The sequence below is a fragment of the Aspergillus tanneri genome (genome assembly GCF_003426965.1).
Source record: "Aspergillus tanneri strain NIH1004 chromosome Unknown AapTan_1_pilon_pilon_pilon, whole genome shotgun sequence".
NCBI lineage: Eukaryota > Fungi > Ascomycota > Eurotiomycetes > Eurotiales > Aspergillaceae > Aspergillus > Aspergillus tanneri.
The window spans coordinates 5,471,092-5,492,231 of record NW_022984628.1 but is presented as its reverse complement, the minus strand read 5'-3'; the positions used below and the strand labels follow the sequence as shown (position 1 = coordinate 5,492,231).

At 43.8% G+C, this 21,140-nt stretch overlaps 6 protein-coding genes across 6 annotated transcripts; 3 read left to right on the top strand and 3 right to left on the bottom strand.

The window, feature by feature from the left end:
* Window positions 1-1,558: 1,558 nt before the first annotated feature.
* Window positions 1,559-2,709, top strand: ATNIH1004_003778 (uncharacterized protein; the record flags this gene model as incomplete). Its single annotated transcript, XM_033568451.1, has 6 exons — window positions 1,559-1,561; window positions 1,639-1,705; window positions 1,780-1,889; window positions 1,956-2,341; window positions 2,400-2,464; window positions 2,528-2,709. 6 exons carry the CDS (start codon window positions 1,559-1,561, stop codon window positions 2,707-2,709), a joined length of 813 nt encoding a protein of 270 aa, XP_033430446.1.
* Window positions 2,710-5,844: 3,135 nt separating this feature from the next.
* On the top strand, window positions 5,845-6,538 carry ATNIH1004_003777 (uncharacterized protein; the record flags this gene model as incomplete). Its single annotated transcript, XM_033568450.1, has 2 exons — window positions 5,845-5,930; window positions 6,280-6,538. The coding sequence occupies 2 exons, from the start codon at window positions 5,845-5,847 to the stop codon at window positions 6,536-6,538; spliced, it is 345 nt and encodes a 114-aa protein (XP_033430445.1).
* A 1,535-nt stretch (window positions 6,539-8,073) lies between these two features.
* Window positions 8,074-9,766, bottom strand: ATNIH1004_003776 (uncharacterized protein; the record flags this gene model as incomplete). Its single annotated transcript, XM_033568449.1, has 3 exons — window positions 8,074-8,566; window positions 8,629-8,792; window positions 9,656-9,766. 3 exons carry the CDS (start codon window positions 9,764-9,766, stop codon window positions 8,074-8,076), a joined length of 768 nt encoding a protein of 255 aa, XP_033430444.1.
* A 515-nt stretch (window positions 9,767-10,281) lies between these two features.
* ATNIH1004_003775 (uncharacterized protein) lies at window positions 10,282-12,394 on the bottom strand (the record flags this gene model as incomplete). Its single annotated transcript, XM_033568448.1, has 7 exons — window positions 10,282-10,678; window positions 10,731-11,239; window positions 11,728-11,856; window positions 11,905-11,967; window positions 12,019-12,213; window positions 12,265-12,312; window positions 12,368-12,394. 7 exons carry the CDS (start codon window positions 12,392-12,394, stop codon window positions 10,282-10,284), a joined length of 1,368 nt encoding a protein of 455 aa, XP_033430443.1.
* A 3,046-nt stretch (window positions 12,395-15,440) lies between these two features.
* Window positions 15,441-16,079, top strand: ATNIH1004_003774 (uncharacterized protein; the record flags this gene model as incomplete). Its single annotated transcript, XM_033568447.1, has 2 exons — window positions 15,441-15,935; window positions 15,990-16,079. The coding sequence occupies 2 exons, from the start codon at window positions 15,441-15,443 to the stop codon at window positions 16,077-16,079; spliced, it is 585 nt and encodes a 194-aa protein (XP_033430442.1).
* An 820-nt stretch (window positions 16,080-16,899) lies between these two features.
* ATNIH1004_003773 (uncharacterized protein) lies at window positions 16,900-19,410 on the bottom strand (the record flags this gene model as incomplete). Its single annotated transcript, XM_033568446.1, has 2 exons — window positions 16,900-17,791; window positions 18,887-19,410. 2 exons carry the CDS (start codon window positions 19,408-19,410, stop codon window positions 16,900-16,902), a joined length of 1,416 nt encoding a protein of 471 aa, XP_033430441.1.
* Between the last annotated feature and the right edge of the window lie 1,730 nt (window positions 19,411-21,140).

The following is a 21,140-nucleotide window of genomic DNA, read 5'->3' as shown; positions in this document are numbered from 1 at the left end:
TATTGTTGCCAAGCCCGGTCCTTGTCGAAATAATCTTCGTACTTTTTGAGCTCATTTTCAGCAGCAAGTGGCTCCCTCTCTGTGTCGTACATCTGCTCTCCCATTCCAGAAATTTCCTGTCCCATACTATTCTGATTGCATAAGGAAAACGTATGAGATGATCGCAATGTAGGAGGAGTTTGGTTGACTGGTGACGATGAAGTAGGTAATTCTGTAGAGGTATGTTGCTGTGCACACAGGGAGGAGCGACATGCTGTAGAACAAAACAGACTTCTGGAAGTTTTTCTGTTGCAATTTGGGCACTTGTTAAATAACGAAGACATCTGTTTCCTGCTGCAATCTGTTTGATACTGAGAAAATTTGAAACCGAGGATTTTAAAGATTATGAGATGGTTGCCGAGAGTTCAATTTTCGTTTTTCTTTCCTTCTACTGCTATTCGGCCCGACATGAGTCAATGATGTAACATACCATGCAAAAGCAGTTGTCTCAACCACGGATCTTGATTTCGTCCAGCCTCGTTCTATTCCTCCTTCCCAGCGTGTTGGTCCACCAGGGCAACCAGTAACTGTAATGATGAGCATGGAACAAGGGATGTGGCGCTTTCTAGGGATCGTTTTTCATCGCATGCCATGTCGCCACACCTTGTCCTGACCGTTTTGTACTTGTGTTGATTACCCTGATAGTGTGGCGTTGCGTGGCTTGAAGAACTCATCTTCCATCCCCTCCACATGCCCGGAAGGGTGGGCCGAGTATCGCGTTCCAGCGGTAAAAGGACAAACTGAAAAATGCGATGTTGTGGAGAGGACCTAATTAATAGCTTGCCGTAGTATGAGGGAAACATATTCGTACGGATTCAAGGTAGATAGAAAGTAGGTGCTTTCCATTAACATTTGTATATAATTTGTTTATCAAACTAACCATAATGTTTTTTGAACCGCGGGCCGCTCACTCCCTTTTATCTAATTATCATCAGAATATTCTATTAGAGAGGCTGGATTATCTTAGATTTTTTATCCTCCTATGGACCGCGTTCGTGAGTTGGCAGTATCTATTCCAAATAAGCATGTGGCACTGTCTTCAAACCTTAGTCGCCCTGCCAATGAAGAACGGGCCGAGTGGAGACTGATTTAAAGTCTAGATGTTATAAGAGACCTCTGCAGAGATAAGAGCTCTTTTCCCAGTACAGTGCCATGGCGTACATTCATTTCTTTTTTCAGTTTCATTTTAGTTCCGTCGCTGTGGGGCTGCTATGGAACTAGGAGGAGAGTACTGGAGAGTACTCTATATTAATATTTCTATAGGTATAGCTTTGACCCTGTGACTTGAAAGTTTCTATAAAAGGAACAGTTATTCAAGTCCTGTATAAGAGTCGCGACATTCTGTGGAAGGCAGTGTCCAAAACCGGAACCCAAGTCCAACAGGATCAAGTTTCATATTCCACTAGTTTACTGGTATTGCTTTGGTCTCTCCTTAACCCTACAGTATAATATCCGCAAAACAGCCGATAACTGTTATTTCTCACTATCTTCGTTCTCACTTTCCAGTGTCCATTTCACTATGGTGAGAAACAAGAGTTTAACAATTATTATTATTTCTTCCATACTTTGTGGGTTCTCTATTGTGATCGTTTGCCTTAGGTGCTATGTGCGCCTGCGCATTGTGAAATCGTTTGGATGGGACGACGGCCTAATGGTGGCAGCGACGGTAGGTGAGACCGGTTACCTGCCAATAAGAAATGAAGCCAGTCTACGGCCTTAGCTAAAACCCATTATATAAAGATAATGCTCGTCGCATTACCACGACCACTATCGGCGGCGCGATATGCGGTACAGGAAGGAAAATGGGCGATTTAACTTCACAAGAACTTAACCTCCGGCTTGCTAGGTTGGTAAGTGTCTACTTATGCAGTCATCAGCAACCTACCAGTGGGTCTAACAAGTCGAGATTACACCAGTTTTGGTGGCTCGGTCAGGACTTTTATGTGACCGCTTGCGTGTTAGCAAAGGCCTCAATTTGCATCTGTGTATGGCGTATTACCATCAACCAGGTCCATCGAATGTTCCTGTGCTTCGTGATGGCATTCTCCATCTTGGCAGGGCTGGTCTTTTTCTTCTTCACTACCTTCCAATGCCGTCCAGTTTCCCATTTCTGGAACACGACAACCGCGGATGAAATGTGCCTTAAGGCCGCCATTATTATTAATGTTACTTATGCGTACAGCGCTGTCGCTGCGACCTCTGATTTTACCATTGGACTTCTACCAGTATTTATAGTGTGGAACCTTCAAATGGCTAAAGCCTGCAAATATGGCTTGATAGGTCTTTTTGGAATTGCTTGTGTGTGCGTTACCAAGCGTTGTGAATTTATCTTAACATGCTGATATCTTTGGGAAACCCAGTGCAAGCTTTGCTGTGATCATTCGCATCCCGTATCTCCAAGCGCCTAGCCGCTCTGAACCTCTATGTGAGTCTCTAATTGCCCGTAGATTACACTCCACCAACCTATGCTGATTTCCAGCTTGTGCAGACGCAGGCGGCAATATAATCATCTGGTCTTATGTTGAAGCTTCCGCGGGTATCATTGCGGGTAGCATCCCCACATTACGGGCTTTACAACGAGTTTTCCCTGGAAGTCAGCCGGATCGGAGTGATCAAGCCACCGAGGCTAGTAGTTCAGCACTACTTTTGCAGCGCACGGGGTGGTCTTAGGCGCGGCCGACCATAAGCCTTTGGAGCCATAAGATTAATAGATGGTTTTCTACCTACATGTATTTGCGGCGAGATATAACCTCTAGGAACTGCATGATATACGCCTTTACAAATAGCCACACCTGCTTCGTGTGTTCTCGCTCCACAAGACTCGGGTTGATGACATTTGTCAGGGCCTAGGTCGAATCTGCCTGAGTCACCGACTGCTTTATTCACTGTTGATCCAACAACGTAGAGATTTTCCCACATTTCCTGTACGATAGAATTCTTCCTTCCTTCCTTCTTTATGTTTGATGTTTCGTTGGATCGCCACCTTAGATATAATCCATCCATTTCACCAAGGTGTTCTGGGTCATCACAGGCGAGATAGAAGATCTGGCAGCTGAGAAATCATACCCCAGATCGAATGGGACAATCCATCTGAGAATCTCTAAGAAAGGCTTGATAATCTCTTTTCCTTTTCCTTTTTTTTCTTTTTTTTCGCTTGGGCCCATTACAGCGTAAATCAACAGATCTGTTCCTCGAGAATGTAGGATCCATGAATCTTGGCTTTAAGAATTAATAACGCGCAATGAATGGTTTTCCACCTGTATTTATACGCTGACCACTCGCCTTAGGCGATATGCACGTTAACTATAACTAATCCTTGAGTTTGTGTAGTTACATTATTCCATTTCATGTGGACGAACTTAGAGCCTCGTCTTAGGGGACTGTGGTGGCCTCTTTGCCTCTGGTTCCGTTCTGCAGCCCCTCTGGACTGCGGTTTTGGTAGCTTTCTTAATAAGGAAACAGGAACGAGCAGAACAAGCAGAGAACAAAAAACAAAACATAAAATAAGAACAAAAACCGTATGAAATTCATGGGTCACTTAAAGAGATGTTTCCAAGAAACCATTGCAGCCACCCTAGTAAGGGTGGTGATACTATTCCACGTTATCTTAAGTTAAAGATATCAAGCATAACACCACATCACACACCATATCATTTTACTTTTCTAACCATTGTAGACCATTAAAAGGCGAATAAGCAATTATACAAACCCTCAGAGACCACATTGGAAGGATTTATGCGGTTTTAACTGCAGTTGCACCATTAGGACCACGGGCGGACAGTTGGAAAGATGGAGAAACAAGCATCGAAGTATCTTATTTGTCGGAACTATTGTAAATATAGCCTTATCATCACGAGGCAGGAAGCAGAAGTCGGGGAGTAATGTTGGAGGTGGGTTGCCCCTAGTGAAGATGTCGCGGTAAACCGAGGCAGAGGAGGTCTAGAAGTCTCCCACTATTTCGGGGCTTGCGAGGTAACCATTGAGTTGATCCAGCAAGATAAGGCCACTAGGCAAGCCTTAGCTATTCTTCATCGTCGCTGGTACGGTTGGGTGGAGGCAAAAGCGCATCGGTTAAAATTTAATTCACTCGACTATCGGCAACAATATAGACCACAGAACAAATCTAGTCGCCGCATAGACAAGAGACCAGCAGACTTCTTCAGTTCATCGATTGTACTGTAGCGAGGCCGAGCCCAGACGGTCAAGGCCGTCTTGAACTTCGCAGAGGTGTTATAACGGTTCCGAAGTCGCGCGCCAAGAGGGCAGCCTAACAATGGGAGCGGCAATTAGGCCACGACAGGCCTTGACAAGGCTCTAAGTTTGTTTTTCAGGAAGTCGTGCACTCTAAATGTACATACAGAGATATATATAGTTGAGGTAGCCTGTATATCGCTTTGGCGAGAGGTCAGGGTAAATGAAATCCATCCATCCATCTATTCTGTAACGAGGCAAGCTGGGAACACAGCATCTTGGCTATTCGTAATTGTTTGTTGTTGGCTGCTTGTCAGAATTTTCACGGACGCGTTGGGATTTGCGTCCAACTATCCCACACAACCATTTTTATCTCCTTTTGGGCAGATCTTGGTTTCCTCAAGCAGCACCACCGCAAACTGCTTGAGTACTCGTCCCCAGCACCACAAAGTGTCTGGCCATCGCTGGGGACCCATTACAGTATAATGTGTACATAGATATTTCGAGATATTTACAGCAGACGGCCATATAAAAATAGTTTGAGGGCATCCTTAAAAAATTCCCCTACAGTACCCTACACCTTTAAACGGCACCAAAAACTGATTAGAGGGCAGAAGAAGCTGTTAAAGGGGGAAAAGTCTGGAAATGCAGCTATACCACAATACAAGCAATCAGGAACCAGAGGATGGTACGGTTAGGCTCGATCGAAGTGGTGGTTTGGAAGAGTTGGTTGACAACCTGGGGTTGGCTTTGTATAAGTGATGTGAGTCATTACCAGTACCGTACCGCTGATATAGGATAGGGGCCGAGTTATATTGCTGCTTGACACTGTCTTTGCTCTGGTATAGTCAAGTAGGTACAATACCTTTATAATGGGCTGAGTGAGGCATCTGTAGATTATATTAATTTCCATCACGTCCCCCGACACATAAGAGCACGGTTGAGTGCAAGCCGGACCGGAATGGCATGTAGAATTCAGCCGTTAAATATTTTAGCCCGCTGTATACTGTACATACCATATGCATTCAAATTCCATGAACTAAATTCTTAGTGAGAAAACAAATAACTGTAACTTTACCATTACTTAGCTAGTATCCACACACAACTATAAGAGTGCTCTTTTCTCTTCAGGATCTAATATCTATTATTATTCACTATCACATATCCTCTTGTTGGTACTGGATACAACCCTCTAATCATATCTCTTCAGAATCCTACTCTCCAATCAATGGCTCAGCAATGGCAACCACTGGCTATCTGTGGTATCGAGGACCCTCGCGAGCACGGGACCTGCATCGGCACCACAAATAAAAAGAAACCTTGTTAAAACTGTGTCTCACAAGATCGTCGCAATATGTCCTGGGATGCCCTAGAACATCTGGGGAGTGGCCCTTTTGATGCAAACAATATCTATACTTCCTTATTAAATATTGCGCGTCTGCTCCTTTGCAAGAGATAGCATCAGGCTCAACATATCCAGGTAACAAAAAGTGGTTAGATCGCATCTGGAGTTCTTAACAACAAGGGATGTTGAGTATTTCCAACTCGGCACTTTACTCCTCTCCACTTGAAGGAACAGCCTTGTTCGGTACGCCAAGGCCAAGAACTCCCGCCATGCCCGAGGTTATTGACCTTACAACGGAGACCGAACCATTTCAAAGTCCCCATACGCTGCCCCACACCCAGGTCGAATTCAAGAGGTGAGCATCGAAGCATTGGAAGAAAATCAGATTCCATTTAAGGTCTCACCATCTCGACTTGCGTCACTCGCTGTGCCGACTTCCCATGGACGGACGGATTATATTATTCTACGTAGCTTCCGCAGTCGAAGCATCTCCAAAGTGAGCTGTACAACCTGCATGGTGGATAACCCCACAGAGAGAGTTATTATTACCTGTGACAGGTGTTCGTATGACTATCACCTGGGCTGCGTGCGACATTGGCTTTCAGGGCGACATCAATCTATGCACCACATGTGTGCATACTGGTGAGTGCTTGCTGTTTAACTATTAAATGTTTTCATGGTTCAATTTCTAATATTTTATATAGCCATGGAAAGGGGCCATTTGATGCCATCTACCTAGAGAGCTCTGAACCTTCAGCAGAGGTGCCAGGCGCTTCGTCACAGTCAACGCTACTATATCCTTCACTGCCTGATCCCGAGTCTGCCTCGACAGATACTCTGACCGACAACAACATAGTAGGTGCCTTGGATGAAACTATTATTGAGACAGGGGTGCGAGAGATGGGGCAGGTTCGAAGGTCCTGTCGACCGAGGCGACGGCCAGATTACTTTACTCCTGAGTAGCAGTCTAGCAATCGAGTTTGGCGTTGCCCTGTTGGGTAGATAATAGCTATGTTTAGTATGCGAGTGCCACGATATACTGTTGCTATGGTCTTGCTCGGATGAATTACTTGGGTTTCTTCGGCCATGAATTGCTCAACAACAACGATTTGCGATTTTCTTTCTTTTTTATACTGTAGCTTCCACAATGTTAAAAAGAACCGGTGTCGCCTAGCACTACATATTACACTATCCAAAGCACAGTGGTTTAATTCGTCTGATCTAAATACTAACTACCTGCTCACCAACGCAACTGCTGTGGCTATCTTATGCTCTCTATTCTGGGGACAAATATCACGAAAGTGGCAGTAAGATAAGGGCCTTGATGGCTTTCCTGCAGTCAGTTACATCTGTAGTACTATTGGACCTATTGAACAGGATATAATAGTGTTGAAGATATGGCGTATAGCTGGTACAATATAGCTGGCACCTTGGCAAGCATGCGAGGTTTTTAACCCCCTGAGACTTCCCCGTTTTCCTGTAACTATTCAGGCAAGATATTGCTCAACCTACGCCTTGTCTCCTTTCAAATGCTACAGTTGTTTGCAAAACCTATGCCGGTATCTCATCCTCTTTCATGCTTTCCTGAACCTTAAATGTATCCAAATATGGTTACGCTTCAGATGATTCCGGCTTGGCAAATTATGATTGATTGGTAAAACTTAAGGAACCTAACCGGTTCTGGCCTAACATATGTTGAGAAACAAGTAAAAGAGTATAAGACAACCGACAGAGGTTTTGCAAACAAGTGTATCTTTCCCTGAATCCATCACATTATAGAAGCTGCTCTCAGAAGAGTGCAGGTCTATTCTAGTCTGTCGAGTTCAGAGGAAGATTGATTGTTGTTACAGTACTATTCCCTTTTGTAAACTTGAGGGTTTATATACATGATGAATATCGGATTATTCGGGTAAATATCCTATTAATCCAATTTTATACGGAACTTGTTCCGTAGATAAAGCCCTCTTGAACTCGGTTCACAACAAGTCTATGAAGGTTGATGCACCCGAAACGCTATTCCATGATAAGCATAGCATATCACGCGTGATAACCAGCATACGTGCAAGGAGTGTGGAGACTCATAGATGGAGGCGCCGGCTCGTTTTCTTGACGGTGCAGGTTCGACCCTTAGCCTGAACGATTTATTTTCTGATTTGATCATGTAAAGATATGGATTAAGTTGCTTACCATGAACCTGATAGTAGGGTATGGCTTCTGTGGTCGACCCCACGACGAATCATAAAGTCTACAGGGCTTCACCACTGCAAGTGATACACTACAGTAATTATGTGACATCTTACTTTCGACATCATTAAAATTCCGGCAAACATTATCTCCATACAAACCACAAATGGATTAGCGTATGACTGGAGATACGCTACTGTCTGATAAAGTTTAGACCAGTAACCGTGCACGCACCACCACCCTTCCGGGTGTTGGTGCTCCCGGCCTCAACGGTCCTCCCGGTCTCAACGGTCCTTTTTAAACTATTTGGTCTATTATACAGGATCCCCGACCGTATCATACCAAAAAAGTAAATCAACAGGATTGTCAGGAGGTAGTATTTCACCTGATCTCTTTTTCGCAAGCTCCTCCTCGTTTTTAAGTTGTTGCTCGGCCTGTTTATCTGCTTGTTTCTTCTCCCGACGTGCCTGAGTAAGCCTTTCTTGAGCTGCCCTATCCTTAATTTTGCGTTTTGCGTGACGAGATTCTAATGCACCGGTAGATGAGATCTGTTGCCTTGTTTTAGGCTGCTCACGTTGTTCTTTATAGCCGATAGCTGTTGTAAGCTCACGTTGAACAGGAAGGAGATTTGAGGTTGCAATACTTCGGGTAAGCGCTCGTTTAATCCGACGTTGAAAGCCTGGTGTGATTTTGTTTTCAGAGTCAAGATACTTGTAAATCTTGTTAATACTTCGCTGTGTGCTTCTAGGTGTTCGCGATGGTGAATCGAGTGGACTTGATACTTCTAGTGGAGGAGTCTTGTTTTCGCTATCACCATAGATCTTAAGATTAGGGATTGGGTCGACTTTTGCTTCAAGTTTTTTAAGAACTTGATCAGGATTAAAAGGCCAAATTCCGCAATTTTTAAATGATTCACGAATTTAGATCCTTGAAAGGCGTCTTCGCGAGCTTGTGCGATGTTGCGGAAAAAGCTTCGCTTATCTGAGGTGTCACCACCATATCGGATAATATAATTATTAAGTACCTTGAATTTCTGTTTATATGTGAGAAATGGCTTGTTATCAAGTGGCTGAGCAAAGTGTGTTGTATAAGGCAAGAATGGAAATACAATAATATGTTTTTCTTCACATAATTTAGGAATTCATAGGTTTGATAGGATCCGTGACCGTCCATTAAAAGTAGGCGATATTGACCTCTACCCACGCGATTTTTTGTTCACTGATTAAAATAATCAAGCCACTGGACTGCAATCTCGTCTGTAATATAGCCACTAGGTGATTTTGAAATAACGTAGTTATCTGGTAGCTCCTCGGGGAACCATGATTCGAGGTACTGTTTGCCTTTTACAATAAAAAAAGGTGGGAATTTCTCGCCTGTTGCTGTAATAAATTCAACTGCAGAAACTGACTCTGATATACCACCACCTGCAATATTTGAAGCTCGCTCACGATTTGCCGTAACAACCTTTTGTGGTTTTGCTTGCCCGATTTGTAGCCCGGTCTCGTCGAAGTTATAAATATTGCTTGGACCGATATTTTTAAGGAAATGGCTAAGTAGATCGAACCAATGCGCGATGTCACCAAGATCTTCTGCTTGTAGGCGATTCTTATCGATCGGCTTTTGCTTTATATATAATAAATCGTCTGAAAGTCGCGCGATAAAATCATATACCCAGTTTTTACCTACCCGCGTTGATTCCGCGTCAGTCGCGTTTTGCTTTAAAATCTGGTTCGCACAGTCTGTAATCATACTCGCAGTGGGTGAAATAAATATTGAATCAAGCCGCCGAATCCACTAAATAACTGCAAGCTCTTGTGCCTCACTAAGCCTTCTGGTTGCTTGATGGCGAGTCGAACGAGATTGACGACCATTATAGCGAGCTCGTAGTCGACGTACTGGCACGTTAAAATCACGGGCTAAACACGCGAAATTCGGCTTTTTTTGGCCTTTAATAGAATCGCAGGCCTCGGTAATGCGCTTTTCGACTTCTTGATATGCCTCTGCCATGGTGGTCCTCTTGTAGAGTAAAAAAGTAGAGAAAAAGGGGCCGTTGAGACGGGAGGACCGTTGAGGCCGGGAGCACCAACACCCGGAAGGGTGGTGGTGCGTGCACGGTTACCAGTTCTAACAAATCATTGCCACAAACTATTAGTTGACACACAACTCGCCCTATTAAATTTGTCATTAACAATGACAACTATGTACCTACCTTGCAGCCCCTACAATCTGATTTTTTTTTTTTTTTTGATTCATACCCCGACCCCTCGCCTGAAGGCGATATGCGGGATACCCCTATCACTACTCTATGGAACCGGATTAGTAGGATAATCCGATATTCATCATGTGTATATAAATCTTCAGTTTTACAGTACAGCAAGACAATCTCCTCTAATTCACAACAAATACAAGCTCATAGGTGAGCCAAATAGCTCAAGAGACAGGGAATTAGAAAACAAAGCAAAGAACAGGAAAACTTCTTGGCGCAGTCGTAAACACATGCGTCTGTAAGCAGAAAGGTTATATCACGATAGGTTAAAGCCACGATTATCAAAGGAGGTGGTGCAATCACTGTTTAGATCCAGAAGAGATTTATCCTCATCGTGGGGGACCAACTTCAAAACTTCAGTTACTTTATCTAATGCCGCTTGCTCAGAATCGATTGTCGGCCAGCTACTATCCACCTGCTTACGGGTTAACGCTTTCCCATCTTCAGCATATGTATTAGAGAGCTGAGTCCGTCCTAGAAGACCAAATTCGTCATTCCGAATGGCATCAATGAGACCGGACGAAACGTGTCCAAACATTAGTTGTCGGGCAGCTGGCTCCAATAACTTCAGTAAGCGAACAGTTCCTGGACGCGTATAGATGGCATACGTGACAAAGGCATCAATCGTGGAATTCGTGAACTTGCCAGACGTCCTACAGGGGGTTAATCAGGGCTATCACATCATCGGGGATCAAAGAAGCCCACATTGCCGACATTAGTTGGCGGTCACAAACCAATACAACGCCAATACCAAGCGTCCCTGCAAGTTTCCACCACCATCGGGCCCAACGCACATAACCGTTGACCTTATCGTGCTTGACCTTATTGTCCGGCTGCGAGGTTGTGCGTTGGCCAGGACTGCCATAGTACGCATCAGCAATCCGGCCAATTACAATGCTCTTGACCTCTGGTAAGTGTTTTTGGAAGTGGGCTTCTTGCTCTTGCTTCGTAAGCTCCATATAGTTCAGGAAAAAGAGCAGGCGTGAGATACGTCCACCAACTGACCGAGCGAACTTGATGTCCTCCAGTGTCTTCATATAATCTGCGGCTCCCTGAACACCCCTCCATGGAGAAGGACCAAGAGCATGTATGCCGTTTGACTCATTTGTAAGCCAACTATCCAAGAGCAGTCTTAACGTCCCAGGAGAATCTTGGCTGATCAAGTAAGATCCGGCTGAGAGAATCCTCCGAAGTGTTTCACCATCGAGTTCCCCCTTTCTCCCCACCATGTTATTAGCTTTGTCATCTCTAAATATTCTGCCCTCTTTTTTTTCTTCAAACCTGCCACCCATCTGCATCACGCTATCTGCCGGTATTATCATGTCGTCTGATTTTTTAATCCGACATCTTTTTGAACTTCTTTGGTTTCTCCTTCCTGTGGAGCCAAGGGCAACGGAGGGTGTAGAGTTAGCACCATTGGTAACCGGTTTCGGGTAATTGGAAGTATCAACTTGGATCTCGAAGGGAGACACTGTTGTTGTCTCTGTGTCAGCAATCGTGTGAAGGGTATCTATTCCACTCGCATAGCTCAGTGGTAAGTGAACAGTTGGAGAATGAGATGGTATGCCTTGTACAGGATCCATGGGTAGGCTATAATCTCCTACAGTAATATCACACGGTTAGACCGGTCACGGATGAGAGAAAAAGGAGTGGACTAGACAAGATGGCCACCTGACGACAGTGAAAAGACGTTTTTGCCCACTGTTTGGACTGGAGGCATTGTAAATGATTGCACAAAGCCTGCTTTTACAGCGCCATCAAACACTTGGACAACCTGAGACCTCTTCAGCGTGCGGACTTTCTCCAACGTTTCGCCCAGACGTATAGCGCACTGGGAGGATGTGAGCATTTCTTTTAGACATTTTAGGGGTCTACTGACATCTGCAGCCTCTTCCTTCTGCAACGTTATGGGGTCCACTCGGTTATTATCCGTATACAATTCCTGCCAGAAGTGTTGTCAGCTACTGGCTCAGGTCACGGACATCAGACACACCTTGATACCGATCTTGATATAATAGATCTCTTGGAGCGGACAACACTGTTGCAGGGAAGACATGATCTCTTGACCCTTCTGTACTGTGTACGACCTGATATATCCTCCTTTCTTGGTTCGCCTCAGTACATCGACAATTTCTAAAAACTTCAGTGATCGTTGAAACCGTAACTCTTTGCCAACTCGGTTGGTTATCTGGTCTTGAGTGAGCACTAAATGCAGGAGACGTTAAGGGGGTCTACTTACATCCTCAATAACATGTTCTGGTTGGACTTTCGTATTATCTGGCAACATCTGCTTCACGGCGTATGGTGAGTGAATGGAAATAGGGGATAAGGGGGTTACCCACCTGGAGGCTAATCGTAAGATAGATCATTTTGGAGGGAGCAACCTACAAGAATAATGTATAAAATCCACAAGTGAGTCAGTGAGAGTCTCCAGAGGAATAATAAAATCATTGAAGCAAGCCAGGGTAGTTGGAAGACAGCAGATGAGCGATACAAAAGAGGATACGTAGTTTAGAGGGAGTACAGTATTTTAAAAACAGAGAGACGTAGTCTTCTTTTACTAGGGTACTGAAACTGCTATAAGGGGACGTGAAGTTGAGCTAAATATAGTGTTCCAGAAAGTTAAAAACAGAAATCCATGGTTGTTGAACGAAGAGCAGAAGTTGAGTTACAGTAAATAATACCTCTGGTGAAAAATAAAGACACTTTAACATTAAAAGCTTACAGTCTATACGCCATTCCCCTTAATCATGCTGTACGGACAAATCATGAGTTCACCTCATGGACTAAAGCGAACAGCTGTGAATTTTGCTGTATACACCATGATTGACACGTGGATCTAATAATGTATGTCTCAAGCAAAGGTCAAAACCACACTATGCCATGCATATTAGTACTGTATGTACTAGCATTTCTCTAAAACCCACTGATATTCCAATTCCAGAGCGTTCCCATTCGTGACTTCGGAGATTATAACTTGCAGATTGGGAGGGGCTGCATAATTCAAATTTCGACTTCATCTTCCACGGTGTTACATTGTTGGCCTGATGGACGAGTTGGATTAAGCTTGTGCTTCTGGTCTTCATCCTGAGTGACTTTTAAGTTTCTTGAAACATAAAGCTAGGACATATTTAGGAAAGGCTACTACTGGAGATAAGCGAAGCTTCTTTGAGCAATCTTTATGCTGGAAGACTCGCGCTCTGCATTTTCGAGGTGCTTTCTTTCCTTTTTTCTTTTTTTTGCTGGAATATCCGAAGCTAATGTACCTTATATTGTACTAGAACTTCCCTATGCATGCTAATCTCTGCATAATCATCTTGTCAACTGCCTGCGTGATTGTCGACGGGGATATCTTATTTTGCTTAGATTGGAGGCATTTAATTCGCTTCTTTTGCTGCTTCAGTTGGTAGAGATCTGCTGGTGTCTTCCTTGGGCTAAATGATTTATTACTATGGGCTGTAGACGGAGGTGTTGGTGTTTTTGTTTGCCGCTTACTATAAAGCTTTAAAAGTACTCTCTGTGGATTAAGAGGGATTAACCCAGTTGCTGTAAATCCACTCTGGATATTAGAGAGTGATAGTGCACGTTGATGATCTATGGGATAGAGAAATTAGAAACATAAAAAATCATTCTTGCAGATTGAGTGAACCCCTCCCTGCATCATCTCTGCAATATTCTGGCCATATATCTTTTTTAATGGAGCAAAGCAGCTCACATCCAGTGGTTGTAAAAGATGTGAAGAATTTGGAGGCATGTAAAGAGAAATAATCTTTCTCCCTGTACAGAATTTATCAAATTCTGCAGTTACATGGCTAGAATGGCCATCAAAAATTAACAAATGGTATTGTCCCTTGGTTTTTAAAACTGTATGCTTTTCAAAAACCTCTGAAGCATTTAAAACCAAGCTCATTTGTTGTCCATCCATTCTCACTTAGACTAATCTGAAAATCATGTGGAATTGAGGAACACCAGTGAGCTTGGTGTTTCTGTCGGGTCTCAGTAAAGAGCCTAAACCAGTCCCGAATAAGCTCTGGATCTTCACATCTTGCGCGTTGATAGTTATACTTCCCATTATATTTAGAGCAAAGCTCTGGATGACGCTTAACAAACCGGTTTACCCATTTCTGACCAAGGGGGGCTAGAGATGGCTCGGAGGAGGATAGCCGTGCAGAGAATAGTAATCCTGCTAAATATTCAACAATCTTTGGCGCTGGACACAAGCCACGTTGGTACATATCAAGAATCCATGCTGATAGGGTAGGTTCTTCAGTTTCTGATAGTTTTTTTGCAGTTTGCTCCTGTATCTGCGTGTGCAGGGACACCTTAAGAAGTCTTCGGAGGGTTCGTTCATTGACATCAAATGCTGCTGCTGCCTTTGGGGTAGATAAAAATTACCTTTTTGAATCGCATTAAGAGCCGGGAGAATTCTCCTACCATAAGAATTATCCTCCATTTGATATGTACATAATGTGGATAGTGTAGAGTAATTTGCAATTGTTGGTGATGCTGCGGGAAAAAAATCGGACGCTCGGTGTTCGATTACGTTAGAAAGGCTACTACGGGAGATAAGCTAAGCTCCTTCGGGCTATTAGTTAGTGTTAGATATACGGCTAGTCCCGAAGAGGAAATAGAGTACGATTGGTAAAAAGGTCTTATTTGAATAAATTGAGCTGGGTTGGGCTCATCTTGATTATAGTAATTATTCTGTTGTTTTTGTTGTGTGCTCCGCGGGGTTTTACCCCTATCCAGTCACATGATTCTGGTCCACCCACAGCCATATTATTTGACAGTTAGATTCGATTACGGAGCAACACCGTGAGGCGAGAGAGTATAAGTGCTGTATATAAACTCTCCTTGCCTAGCAAATAGATATTTCTACTTTTTCACGTTGCACTCCCTTAAACAGTATTTCCTGACTATTTGCCCTGCATTGTCGTCTTGCTGAGCAAAGTGACTCTTTACTGTATTAACAAACTCTCGCGATCTTTCCCCCGGAAATAATATATATAAAAGTATTCTGTCTCACAATTTTTCACTCTTACACTTTATTCGGTCTACCATGTGCGATACTATGGCTACTGGAATATCTCGTGGCGATATAACTGATCGACATGATGATATCTTGAAAATTAAGAGAAGGCGACTCCGTCGGCATCTTGGGCTCGGCCTAGAATCTGGCGATCCCCTATCCCATACGCCACAAACTCAACCTTTATTCTTTATTGAGATGGCACCTGACTCTGGAAGAACTGCCAAATGTAAACTTCCTATCTGTGGTAATAACATATGGCCCGGCGAATTACGTCTTTTATTAAACCCTGCAATAAGTTACGGCAGCTGGTACAGGTCAACAGCAGGTGAGTCCTAAATAGCCAGCCTATTAGCGCTCCTTGATGGGGAATATGATACATAACGATGTCTTCAGACTATTACCATATACACTGTTTCGAGAAAATTGCGAATTTTTCCGAAGCAGACTTCCTAGATCGAATTCAGCCATTGACCCGCAGCACCTGGAAGTTTCGGAGCCTTAAGGCGGATCGTGTTCTAAGAGGCAACTACCTTGTACCCGGAGGAGTCGAACGACTCGTTCTGGAATGGAAAGTGACTCATGGAAAATGGATGGATAAGCGCAATGCTGTCTACGATAAATCGGATCGTCTGAGTGCGGACTTTGAAGCTTTGCTATGTAAGGCAGGGTCCGCAGAATACCGTAATCTGGCGAGACCGGAAGGCATGTTATTGATCAAGTACAAGAATCTCCTTACGTATCTCGCACCGTACGAGAGTGATGGGCCTGGCGATTCGCAAGAGTGGAATTTGTTTGCAATCTACCTCGATTCGACGCCAGAAGCCCTAGATAATCCTCACACTTTAAGCATCATGCTCCAGCGCTGGCAGAATGACGCAGTGAGTTCAAGAACAGCCTTCTTGGTGAATAGGATCTAATCGCATAGTCACAAGGCCCTGGCTGGCAAAGAGGAACATGAACTGGATGAGGCTGGCAAGGAAGCCAGACGTCAGCTTGGCGATAAGGCGGTTAGAGCCCTTTAATGTTTGTTAGTTATCCTAATTCCCCAAACTAGATTCGCCTATAATATACTTTTCGAATAAAAACGGCACTGCATCTAAGATGGTCATACTGTCACAGGGGCAAGGTCAGGCTGCAACGGGTCAATGGAACTTTGAATTAAATGGAATTGAGCATACAGCTACAGGCTGCAAATATGGTTAGAATAAAGCGAGTGAAAATATTGACCCCCCAAACTTTGGGTTGGTTATTATAGCTTGTCTGCCTTTGGATTGATTAGACGTATATAATCTACTATTAAGGCTAGACACCTAGACCACTCCATCGCTAGTTCTGGATGGGTTGGGGCTGTATTGCGAGCTAGTATGTCTGTATTCTATTAATAAACCCATTCGCATATGAGCATATGTTGCGAATATGTTTGAGGAGACTTCAGGTATCTTCCTGGTAACCCTCCATATATTCAAAATTACCCATATTTGCATTTAACATATAAGAGTCAATTACGTTTTCTATTGGATTAACAGGGAAGCCGATTGACTATTAAACAGAACATATTTAATAAGCATGAAAGACATTTGATTCTCACTTTGATAATTATATGTACCAGAGGTCTGAGTTCGTGCGCACGGACAAACCATTAATCGTAATTAAAAGGGAACATATATGGATAAGCTGCAAAACATAATAAATTACTTGCCTCTTGCACTATTATATTAATGTGGGTGGGGGTAATTTCCCCTTTGGCATCTATATAGAGCTACTATATTATTTCTTACCATATTCAATGGAAAAACTAATCAAGTTGAGACTAATCATCCACTAAACTATCCTTCACTGATGTCATGGAATACATCTCGGTCGAAAAGAGTATCGCGGGTTTTTGACTACTCTCTTCGGTGGATTCCAGGAACGGACGGAGAGAGTGGTCTGTTCAGTCGCCCTGCATGATTGCTTATCTGAAGCTGCCGGACGGCGCCCGTTGTGGTGAAGAAGTTGAGTGCTTAGACCGTGGGTGCTCTTTACCCAACTATAATAAGCAGCCTGGAGTGTACCCTTTTTCCTACCAGGAAACCTGCTGGCAATTTCGTTCCACGTAAGTCCTTCTTCTCTCAGGCGCACAAGCCCCTGTTTCTGCTCATGTGAAAGGCTACCATGGTTGGTGGCAGCAGGTAGCGCCTGACAGGCCTTTCTTGCCCTTTTCGTATCGCCGCCTTGTCGTTTTTTTGCTTTGCGGGGTGGGTTGCTGGGCTTCCTTGCAGACGGGAGTCTAACGTGGCCCTGGGCCAGCGTAATAGATTGGAAAAGTTGGCCATCCAGTACTCGAAAGGTAGAATATCCCACAAAGACAGGTGTTCGCTCGACCTCCCGGATATCGGCAGACAAAGTTGTGCCCTCCAAGCACCACGGCCCACCGGCTAACACCGCGTTGTTATTGCATTTAGCTTTCCCGCTGGACATTTCCTCGATAGCGTCAACTATACACCCTATTTCTCTTGCGGGATTGCGTATCTCAACATGTGAAAACTCAACATACTTCTGCAGAGGCCGCAGGCGAGGATGTTCTGGGTTCCGTACCTCACAGACATTGTGCTCCCAGGTATTGGTCGTGTGGTCCTCTGTAGGTGAATTCGAACCATCCCTACCATCCTGATACGAAAGACAGGGCTCTCTATTCACGCCACTGTGGGCTGTCTCCTCAGTCTGTCCATTTAGATCCTGAACATCGGGATCTCTGTGAAGACTGTTAGTTACAGTTATAATACTTGGAGCTTCATCATGCATGTCAACCTGAGTGTCATGTTGAAGAGAAGCAGTTGCAGAATTAGCTCTAAGGTGCAGATCCCATCATGCGTTACCGCTAGATTCAGAGACAATGTCCTGGTCTTGAATAGTAGAATTAAAATAAAAGCGGTTTGTTGAATCGTCTAACTATTGGCCTTCCATGTCGGCAATATTTATGAAACCAGAAGTGCAGCTGGGCTCCTGGTCCAGCAGTAAGCCTGTGTCAGACGGCAAGTTCCACTCATCCGGTTGAAGGCCATTTCGTCCCGATTCCGGAATCGCGGCGATAGTAGAGTATTTAATAGAATTTGGGACCAGTTCAACACTATCCCGCATATCCGTATCTCTTTCTGTACATCGATGAAGACCATTAGGAACAGACGACAGATAAAGATAGTACAAGGCGGGGCTTAAGAGAGGATATAACAAGCCTTACCATCTAAGGGAAAATTCATTTCCTGCCTGGAACTGCTGGTACATATATCCAGATGACCAGCGCATGTAGGACGGCATTCAGCGCAGTATAGCTCATCGGCGTCATGAGCAGGAGTTAGATTTGGCAGTGGAAATGGAAATTCAACGTCAGGAACTGGATTTGGCGCAGCCTGCAAACCCTCCACGGAAGGTAGGGCAGGAATAGGAGCAATCCCATAATTATCAACAATAGAGTGATAGGAATCCTGTCCGTCTAAAGAATCACCATTGTGAAATTGAATGTCAGAAGCAACTTGGTCTCTTTGAGGTATTTCACAATGGCCAAAGCAATCAGCAGTGCTATCCAGGCAAGTTTGTTCTGGAATAATTCCATCACACTGAACTTCTGTTGGGTCCAAAAAGATACTCGCACAACCCGTGTCTAGTTCCGAGAACAGGCTGTGCAAGGAACTGCATCTATCATCATGTGTGCTAGAAGTATCGCTAAGGGTATCACTAGCGCCCTGGCTCCCTAACTAACCTCTTTGGAGGGCGGGCATAGATTGGGCTGTCCCAGAATATTAGAAAACCAATAGAAAACCAACGACCCTACGGAACCAAACTAACATACGGGGAGTAATTGCTCGCCACAAAAATAAACCGATCCTCCCTCCTCTTAATTAAATCCATCAACCCCATCGCATTAAACAGATCTTTACTTCCAAACGCATACGCACTTCCATGCAACCAGTGAATCACCGGTACATTATCCCCTGGCCGAACGCCCTCCGGCACCCACACGTTTAAGAAGAGGCAATCTTCCTGTCCCCATGCGGAGCCATTTATTGTTGGGAATAGAACCTGCGGCGGCGCCGCACTGACACAGTCGCTAGAGAACAGCCTATCCCTGCCATCTTGGATACCGTGTTGGGACGGCGGGGGGGTATGTGGTTTTCGGAACCGCAGGGAACTAGTAGGTTGTTGGGCAAAGCGGATGTTGTTGTACAGACCGATTCGAGTACCCGATTCAGTGGTGTTAATATATGTTGGGACGTGTGTTGCGTAGCCCAGGTCTACCGGGGGAAACTGGAGAGCTGCTGTGGTGGTAAAGGTGGAGAGAATGCTTAGGGAGCATAAAGCTAGAGTTGAGAACATGTTGATGTATTCCACTGTGTTTGTTCTGTAGTTAAGTGTCTGTCTTTTATACTCGTATTGAAAACGATTATTCGAGCCCTCTGACAGTCGTATAGCTTAGTTTACGGTGGACTGATTTGCACCTTTCATAAAGTTTTCAATGATATAATATTATTATATCATCAACAAAGATCATTAATATAAGAGGGCTATTCCTATTTAGAATTAGCTTAGAGGAAATTGGTTGTGAACACTATTCCTTAATAATATAATAAAGGGATAATGGTATATGGGGAAAAGTTATATTAAACGAGTGAGAGATATGGTAGGCATATAATAATAATAAAGAATAGCTTATACTTTCCTATTTAGGACAGTGTATCCTTGAAGAATATTAAAAAATAATAGTTCTTCCATATTCCAAGCAGGGTTTAAGCTGCTTTTATACCTTTAACTCAAGGTAACCACGATCGAACACACTGCAACAGGCCGTAACAGTCGCCTCGCTTACGGCAAGGAGATTCTGGAGCGCTGAACCGCACGAATAAGGGCTGGGTAGTTGGCATGGTCTTCGGCTATGCTGGCAAAGGGATTACGTTCTTCACTTGTATTGATGATTTTACACTGACATCATGGAAAGTACCGGCGCGCTTGACGTGTGCATGGCAGAGGTCTGATTATATGAGTGACCATATTTCAGAGTGTTAATACTGGTAATTAATGGTATTAGATTTTTCATTAGGCAGTTTCTATATTTAATCCACTACAATAACTTCTTAACATCCCATCATGAGATCTTTGAATTGACACCAGCGAGCAGGACCTAAGATTTCTTGCCTCCCGTCTCGACCAGTTCAAATGCTTTTCCTTCCTTCTCAAACTTGAACCTGTCGTACCGTTTCAATAAATACATCCTAGAGTTTTCTTTCTAAATTAATTTCGGGATTAAAATCCATGCCATATAGTTTCGGAAGTTCGGAACGGGACACCGAGATTTCTGTTTCCTAATTAAGTAATTTTTTAATCAAGTAACTTACTGCTTGCTAATTAATAATATATATGCTAGGAGAGAACGTTAAACTCCCGGTTACGGTGGATTGCAGGGTACAGAGTTAACTCACCATATTATGGGCTGTTATCGGCTGCGATTACATGATGGCTATCTACCTTCTCTTCTGCAATCAATGCGGACTGGAGAGGATTGTATTTCCCTTCGCTATACCCATAGCTTCTATCCAGCAGGTAGAGTAGTGTCTTGGAGATGTCATTAAGGGTTTTGGAGCTTGCAGTCATTAAGGGAAAACTGACATTGGTATAGAAGGAACGAACTCACTTCGTTGGACCCCTGGAATGCGCAGCTGAATATGAGAACTGTTCTTCAAAACCGGTCTTGTCATGGGTTAGACCTAACACAGTTTCATGATGAATCCAGCGATGTCTTTACTCAGTAGGTATCACAAGGACAGACAACGGTTGGTCCTCTCGGCCTGGCTTCCCTAAGCACTTGAGGGCGTAATTTGTACTGGTCAGTAAGGCAAGGTCAATCCAAGAACTAAATCAGCATTCAAGGGTGTACTTCTAAGTGTTTATAAGATTTGATATAACATTACCATAGTAGTATATAAACTTCTCAAGTATATAAACTTATGGAGAACCACAATTGGGTTCCTGAGACTTGTTTAATTGCAGGCTGTTTTAGCCCCTTTAGTTACTCCACTCTTCGTTCTGAATTATGTTGTACTATTCTTTGT